This window comes from Leptodactylus fuscus, chromosome 9 (genome assembly GCF_031893055.1).
Source record: "Leptodactylus fuscus isolate aLepFus1 chromosome 9, aLepFus1.hap2, whole genome shotgun sequence".
Taxonomy (NCBI): domain Eukaryota; kingdom Metazoa; phylum Chordata; class Amphibia; order Anura; family Leptodactylidae; genus Leptodactylus; species Leptodactylus fuscus.
The window spans coordinates 74,649,537-74,658,571 of record NC_134273.1 but is presented as its reverse complement, the minus strand read 5'-3'; the positions used below and the strand labels follow the sequence as shown (position 1 = coordinate 74,658,571).

The window sequence follows — 9,035 nt, the reverse complement described above, 5'->3', positions numbered from 1 at the left end:
TTTGTGTAGTCTGATCCAATAATAAGTAAGACTCCACTTCCTTTGCAGTATATATTTGCCAATCTTCAGACACTGTAGTGAAGGTATATCATACACATTGCACAGTGCAGACATAGGTCCGGCTGGGAGCTGTGTACACAAAACGATAGGGGACTTTTAGTCAAGAGAACAGGCAACCAAAGGATGTTACAGTGTGCATAGCATCAAAAATGGCTACATTGGAGATTATATAGTGTTTCCTCCCTGAGAGGGGGGTCGTGGGGAATCACGCTTGCTTTTTGGGTGTTTTTTGCCAGCTGGGCAGTGCCCAAGTATCTACAGAAAGTTAGAATTGGGAACTTTCCTGCAGTGAAACTTTTCTAAGATATTTTAAGTTGAGTATATTTGATATTTCAGTATATTATTATATCATTTCTCTTGTGTTTTGCAGCTCCATCAGGCTCACAGAATACAGAGATTTTTTTTTCTCCAAGGCAACATCATGTACAAAAATGAGTATCAGGTAAAATCAGTCCATTATAAATATATCATTTACATAACACTTTCTAGGTGACTTTTTATGGTTGTATTATATTTAGCCATATATATGTCTTTCTCTGCCATTAAAAATGTAATGGAAAAGTTGTGAGAAACCAACATGACCACAATTGGTCATCCAATGTTTGTAGACCTGTAATGGCCACCATGTTGTTCATAATGCAACTTTTCCAGAATCAGATAAGAGTAAGTTCACACATGGCAGCCATGATGCCAATTGTAAAGGTGCAGACTTACAGGACATCTCTCGTCTTCCATTCCAGTATCAGGTCCATTCTGTGTCCAGACTGGCAGAGCCAATAGTAAAGCAGCTCAGGGGACCAGCCAATGACTGGCCTCAATGGTCACATGATGGGTGCTGATGATGTCACTGCTAATACATCACAGGTATCCATTATCTGACCGTTGAGGCTAGTGATTGGCCATGAAGGTCACCGGAGGCGCTTCATTTTGAGTCCAACCAGTGAAAGCATGGAATGGAGTGGAAGTACCCAATGCCGAAGAATGAAGGACCAAGAATAGATGAGCAGTGTTTCCTTTTTTTTTTTTTTTACTTTAGCCCACCCCAGCCCTACTGGGTTTTCCAGTTTGTGTGGAAAATCCCTTTAACTGCAAATCTATGTATTGTCTATCCATTAAACTGTAATGAACATTCCACACAGGATAGCTACACATTGGCCCTATAAGAAAGCAGCTGCTCCGGGATCAGAGGCTACGGCAAGATGCAAAGAAATGGAGATGGTGGAGGGGGTGAAAGGTCCTCTTTAAATCATTCCCATATAAACTTCTTTTATGAAGAGAAGACTCTTTACATCCATCTTCTGTAAATTTCTAAGCACCTGCAGGGACCATATTTTTTATCATTTACAGCACAAGATCTTGGATCCTTTAGACCAATGGACTTATGACAAGAAATGGGCGAACCTAATGAAATTTGTTTGGTGACTGTAGTTGGGGTTCATGCACCTGTTTTGCTTCAGCCCCCCAGAGTGTAACAAATGGAGGCTGGAGAAAGATAACAAACACTAAGGTCTTCGTCATGCGATTCTGTTTTGGAAATGCAATAATTTCAATATGTCCATTGACGTGTCCATCAGATCTGTTAAAAATGTCACAGTGGTGCGTATAAGTCCTAACTCACCTTCCCTCCTGGGCATTGAGGCATCCAGCGCTCCTTCAGGGATCTCTTCCGGCCTTCTGTGTGACATCACGAGCCCTGTAGGACTGCAGCTGCCTTTGATTGGACCTAAGCAGTCACATGCCAGTGTCTTTAAATTTTGGTAAAATTTGACAAGTCGGTTTGTTCTCTATTGATCGATACATGCCACCATACCTCTATTAAATACAACTAGGGTTGAGCGATCGTGTTCGGAAAAAATCGGATTTCGATCGTCGATCGAGAAAATTTTGCGATCGGAATTCCGAACACGATCTGTTTATGTAGGATTGGGATCGGTGATCTTTTCCCACAATGCCTTCACACTGAGTATATAGTGTATACTCAGTGTGAAGGCTCCGCTGCGGTTCCATAGGAATGAATGGAAGCAGCCGGCACACAGCCTTAACCCCCTGCGCGCCGGATGCCTCCATTCATTCTAATGGGAGACTAAAGCTACTTACCTCCAGAGATGGCTGGTCCACTGCTCTTCGCTTCGCTGTCGGTCCAGCTGCCGTCTTCTTCGCCTCGCTGCCCCCTCCCTGCCAGGTTAGGAGAGTGTGGGCGGGTACAGGGCTGGGAGATGTGACGTCTCCTCTCCCAGTACCCGCCCACACTCTCCTAACCTGGCAGGGAGGGGGCAGCGAGGCGGAGAAGACGGCAGCTGGACTGGCAGCGAAGCGAAGAGCAGCGGACCAGCCATCTCTGGAGGTAAGTGGACACCAGGGGGTACTAAGTAGCCAGAGGATTAAAAAAAAATCCTCCGGCTACTTAGTGATTCACTACACAGCGTGGATTCTAACAATTGTTAGATTCCATGCTGTATAGTGAATAGGATTGCTTTTAAAATCCGATCTCCGATTAATAAAAAAAATCCCATTGACTTGCATTGGGATCGGAATTGGGATCGAGATCGGGTTCGAATGAAAAATGATCGGAAATCGGATTTTAAAATCGATCCTGAAAAGTCAGCATCGGCTCAACCCTAAATACAACGTAACATCCTGAATTGCGCCGATCCATCAGTTTACATTAGATGCGAATACTAAGAAGAAGCTAAAGACAATCAAAAATTCCGGAGCAGCCGGCGTTGTGTACAGATAGGCTTATTTTTTAGCAGATCATTGAAGCGGAAAATGACAGGCACAGGTGTATATGTTTAAAAGCTAAGAAAATATTCGGAGAGTCGCTGGACCCGTACGGGAAATTGCTTTGGGCACCTTCACAAACAGCAGAACTCATATTTTGTTTTTTAAAGTTTATAATAGCGAGAGCGTGATCAGACACGGGCATAATAACCGGGGAGGGATGAATAAGCCGCTGTGTACTCTGTCATCCCACACCAAATAAGAACTCTCTGCCTTTGGCACAGAATTATATTAACTCTACTAAAAAAGTGATGGGAATGTATGAGTCGCTTTTGGTGAATATTTAATTTTTCTTTTCGCACCAGTATGTCACCCAGCGTAGTAAAAAAAATAAAAAAAATAAGCTTGTACGGTTGGCGACGGCAGTCCGCTGGGTTTGTTTAAGCTCCTGTGTTTTTATGTTCTTTGAAGCTAGTGGAATATAATAGAAACACATTAGTTATTCACAGACATAATAGGTATTTACTGCGGGATCCGAATACGGTACCCAAGCAGTTTTTGAAATTTTTTTTCATTAGATAGTTATTCATTTAAAGGAGCTGTTTAGTATGTCCAATTGCAAGGCCAGGGTTGTAACACTATAAAACACAAAAATTCTGTGATAGGGTTAACTATCTGTTGTGACGTAGGACAGGTTAAAGATACACAGTCCAGTCATATTAATGTGACCACCGCCTACTTTTGGCGTCAACGTTAAATAACCAATGGCAGAAGGCACGTGTCATCAGCCATCTGGGTGCGCTCATCATTGTGGAAGACACAATGGATCAACACAAGTATGCATCTATCCTTGTGGACCATGTTCACCCCTACATGCGAATTGTTTTTCCTCAGGATGATGGCATCTACCAGCAGGACAATGCGACGTGCCATAAAGCTCGCAGTGTACGTGCGTTGTCAGGATGAGTTTACCGTACTCCCTTGGCCAGCAAATTACCTGGACTTGAACCCAATCAAGAATCTGTGGGACTACCTTGATTGGGTTGTTCGCGCCATGGATGCTCAACCACATAACTTAGCACAGCTGGCCACGGCACTGGAGTCGGCATGGCTCAACATCCCAGTGACATCATCACATCCCCTCTCTTCCTGCACGTCTCGCCGCGGTCCGCTCTGCCAAAGGTGGCTATTCTGGATTTTGACAAGTGGTCACATTAATGTGTATGGACTGTGTATTTTGGTGCAAATTTAGGCAAATTGACCCCACCTTTCCCTCAGCCTTCTTGAACACCCATGGCATGGCCAAGATTAACTCATAGTCAGGACATGTTTCCCAGGATGCAGGAAAGCACCCGAATTCTGGGACTGTCCTGCCAAATCCAGGACAGTTAGGAGGTGGACAAACTGCGCCCCCAGGCATGGGTGGCTAGGTGACACCCATTGAGCTAACCTACCTGTCATCCAGACTCTTGTGTTATCATGCACATAGCAACAAGTCACTTTTGTTCCTTTTGATCTCTTTGGTTGTTATAATCTACAGTGTCCCTATGATAACCCCAAAAATAGGGGTGCCCTTTCTTGCTATGAATAGGTCAATGGTTGTAGTCACCACATTCATAGTCTTTAGGACTAACAAAGATAACTAGGGTGCCCTATTACCGATTTTGCACTGGGGCCAATACGATTCAGGGTTGTTTGCTGTTGGATACCGGTATGTGGTCCTCTTTCTCACTTGGGAATTGTTGCAGAGATACCAATAGAGCGAAGGGAGCTCAACTATTCAGTCTTCAAAAGTACCCACAAAAAAAGAACAGAATTTTCTATTAGGTGGTGCATGCATAGAAGGGCAACGCCGGTCATATCTTCAATGCTGGACATTATGGTCATCGGCCAGTTGAAGCAGCCTGTCACTGAAGAGTTACTTTATTGTTACTTTATCCCTGTGCTGCCTAATAAAAAAAATTGGATTTGGATCTCGTTTAACCAATTTGTCCTTCTTGCAGTCCAAAGCATTGTCTCAGAAAAGGATCTTCCTGGTCTAGGGTGGCCAATTTCTATGGTTGATTCTGATCTATAGTCATGTCTTGGTGTAGAAAAAACATACATGTCATCTTCCCTCTCCTCAAAAACACAATAATAAGGAGAGTACCATAGGTGTAAGATTATCCATGGTGGGAGCCCTTCTTCTGATGCCCATGTAGATTGTGCATGATGGGAGCCCTTCTTCCGATGCCCATGTAGATTGTCCATGGTAGGAGCCCTTCTTACGTTGCCCATGTAGATTGTCTATGGTGGGAGCCCTTCTTACGTTGCCCATGTAGATTGTCCATGGTGTGAGCCCTTCTTCCGATGCCCATGTAGATTGTCCATGGTGGGAGCCCTTCTTCCGATGCCCATGTAGATTGTCCATGGTGGGAGCCCTTCTTCCGATGCCCATGTAGATTGTCCATGGTGGGAGCCCTTCTTCCGATGCCCATGTAGATTGTCCATGGTGGGAGCCCTTCTTCCGATGCCCATGCAGATTGTCCCTGTTGGGAGCCCTTCTTACGTTGCCCATGTAGATTGTCTATGGTGGGAGCCCTTCTTCCAATGCCCATGTAGATTGTCTATGGTGGGAGCCCTTCTTCCGATGCCCATGCAGATTGTCTATGGTGGGAGCCCTTCTTATGTTGCCCATGTAGATTGTCCCTGTTGGGAGCCCTTCTTACGTTGCCCATGTAGATTGTCTATGGTGGGAGCCCTTCTTCCAATGCCCATGTAGATTGTCTATGGTGGGAGCCCTTCTTCCGATGCCCATGTAGATTGTCCATGGTGGGAGCCCTTCTTCCGATGCCCATGCAGATTGTCCCTGTTGGGAGCCCTTCTTACGTTGCCCATTTAGATTGTCTATGGTGGGAGCCCTTCTTCCAATGCCCATGTAGATTGTCTATGGTGGGAGCCCTTCTTCCGATGCCCATGCAGATTGTCTATGGTGGGAGCCCTTCTTCCGATGCCCATGCAGATTGTCTATGGTGGGAGCCCTTCTTCCAATGCCCATGTAGATTGTCTATGGTGGGAGCCCTTCTTATGTTGCCCATGTAGATTGTCCATGGTGGGAGCCCTTCTTCCAATGCCCATGTAGTAATACAGCTCTGTTATAAGTACCTGTTATCTACAAAACAACTAAACTTTTAGGATTACAATGTAAGTATATCGGGCAGTTCAGACACTGGTTAGTCACGAAGCTTTGCACCTGACTCTGTCCACTGCCAACAATACTCCTAAGGTCTGCCAGGTAGTCTGCAATTCCTCCCGCAATGGCCGCCAGGAGGTTCCTGTGTAATATTCCCAATTTCCTTTTTATGGCAACACTAATTGTGACAACATCCCCCCTTCACAGCACAGGTTTTACTGAAGCGTGTGATCTTTTGGAAGACGCTGTCGTATGGATTAGTAGCCCCCGCTGTGATAATGGAGACGGTTTTATTCGTTTTTATTTGCCATCATATACAATTATGTTGTCGCCTTCGTTTGTGCAGAAAAGTAAAATGTATGAATGATAGAGACCGATACAAAAGAGCACTTTACAGTAGTGACAGATATAGCGTAGAGTGTTCATGCTATGAGACAACTTAAAAGAAGAGGTTGCTTTTATGGCGGGACACTAGCTGAGCTTTTGGCATTCGGGAAAATCTCGCTAGTACAAAGGAATCCAATCTGTCTAAGCCCTTGTTCTGAAAAGCAGCGTTGGCTAAATTTATGACATAATGTATTCTTAAAGGGAAGGCCCCCTTAGTAATCATTCTTATTTCCTCCTACTTTCCACCTTTTCAATTGCCCTCCAATTTTTTTGAGGGTTTTCAATCGCGGACCATTTGCGGACACATTATATTTAATGTGGCCTCTTACACCACCGGATATTTTATCCGTGGTGTGGCCGGACCGCAACCGTGGTCCGCAATTGATAGGACATGGCCGTGAATTGCAACACTGCACGGACTCGCCCATAGAACTCTATGGGCGAGTGCGGCAGGACACGGACTCTTCAGAGCAACTAGTGTTGCTGATCAGCAATTTGCGGACTGTACATTCAATACGGTTGTGTAAGACCAGCGTACATTAATGGGATTGAGGGGCAATTCCAAGGATGGGGTACTAGGTTTTTGACTCCTACATAAAATAGTATTACAGTCATGTGAACCTGGGCAGTTTGTGCTCATATGTACGTAGGATGATCTGTTACACTAGGGTTCACACCTTCTTTCTGCTCTTCTGGTCCATTGGAGGACCAGCAGAACATCCATTAGAGGACCAGAAGAACATCCATTAGAGGACTAGAAGAGCATCCATTAGAGGACCAGAAGAACATCCATTAGAGGACCAGAAGAACATCCATTAGAGGACTAGAAGAACATCCTTTAGAGGACCTGAAGAACATCCATTAGAGGACTAGAAGAACATCCTTTAGAGGACCAGAAGAACATCCATTAGAGGACTAGAAGAGCATCCTTTAGAGGACCAGAAGAACATCCATTAGAGGACCAGAAGAACATCCATTAGAGGACCAGAAGAACATCCATTAGAGGACCAGAAGAACATCCATTAGAGGACCAGAAGAACATCCATTAGAGGACCAGAAGAACATCCATTAGAGGACCAGAAGAACATCCATTGGAGGACCAGAAGAACATCCATTAGAGGACCAGAAGAACATCTATTAGAGGACCTGAAGAACATCCATTAGAGGACCAGAAGAACATCTATTAGAGGACCTGAAGAACATCCATTAGAGGACCTGAAGAACATCCATTAGAGGACCAGAAGAACATCCATTAGAGGACTAGAAGAACATCCATTAGAGGACCTGAAGAACATCCATTAGAGGACTAGAAGAACATCCATTAGAGGACTAGAAGAACATCCTTCGGGGGACCAGAAGAGCAGAAAAACAGACACAATTACATCAGTCACTCTGTAGCTATATTAGAGAGCTGGTATTTGCCATGCCATTGTATGATAGATATACAGTAGATAGATAGATAGATAGATAGATAGATAGATAGATAGATAGATAGATAGATAGATAGATAGATAGATATGTTTTCAGATTACTGACCTGTTATTTTCTCATTTGATGTCTTGTAGGGGGGACCATTTGTCGAAGTCTTCAGTGCACAAGGAAAGGATCCGGTAGCCAAATGGAGACTCTTTGGCAGTCAATCAGCAATCTGCAAAGTAAGAGGATTCTTCCAAGAATTAATACAATGATTTTTCTACAATCCGCTCTCTATATTTCCAGATGGTAACTTTATACTGTGTAGATGAACAGTCTTTCTGGCTGTTATTGGAAGCTCGCTGCTGGGATTAATTAATAGAATATGATATTACTTTTGATATTACATGAGCAGATGTTGTGTGTACTCTGTAACTGTATAACTCTAATGTAATATACAATTATTAAGACAAAGGCAAAATTATACAATTACCATGAGTGAGCTGGACCAGAATATATGGGGGTTTCTCCTCCAGCTCTTTATTATCAAAGAGATAATACTTAATAAATTGATTTACTTTTTCCACAAACAGCGCCACTCATAGGCCATAGGCTATGTCTGGTATTACAGCTCATCAGCATTTAAGTGAATAGGAATCAATTGCAATACCAGGCCCAGTCTATGGGCATATGAGGCACTATTTTTGGTTACAAAAAAAAAAAGACAGACTTTTTTTCTAATTTTTTTTTTATCATGAGATAAACCATACTTTGTCTCACCATAGACAATCCCTTTTATATGGGATTTGCATGTTCACTGCAGGTCCAAATTCCCACAAAGTGGTCACTGTAGGGGAAATGTAGTTTTACAAGAAGGCCTTTCAGATTATTCATTCTTGCATATAAAGAAGACCTCCTATATAATGTTGTTATTCCCTAGTAGGGCATAGGAACAAGGGTCGTCCCTTTGGCTTTTATGGACAAAAAACTTCTCTGAGGGTAAGTTCACATGGAGGTTTTTGGATGGGAACCTAAGGCAGAGGCCGCCTCAGGTTCCCATCCAAAAACTGGGTAGCCGCGACTGAAAGCTGGTGCACTGCACCGACATCCAGCCATACACTCCACTCCGGATTAGGCCCAATGAATGGACGTAGTCCGGAGGAAGGAGTGTCTTTAGGCCGACTCGCGAGGCGACTCGGCCTGAAGGATGAGCATTTTGCTTCTTTTTTTCCGGGAGCCGGAAGAAACGGCTCCTGGTAAAAAGACCTGAGCGGCTCCCATT

The 9,035-nt window shown here is 44.0% G+C and overlaps 1 protein-coding gene across 1 annotated transcript in view; it reads left to right on the top strand.

Moving 5' to 3' along the window:
* Positions 1 to 434: 434 nt before the first annotated feature.
* Positions 435 to 9,035, top strand: part of CFAP20DC (CFAP20 domain containing) — a 197,980-nt gene continuing 189,379 nt past the window's right edge. The window contains exons 1-2 of the mRNA XM_075286776.1: positions 435 to 502; positions 7,906 to 7,995. Coding sequence (XP_075142877.1) covers positions 482 to 502; positions 7,906 to 7,995 — 111 coding nt within the window. The 5' untranslated portion in view covers positions 435 to 481. The remainder of the gene's footprint in view (positions 503 to 7,905; positions 7,996 to 9,035) is intronic.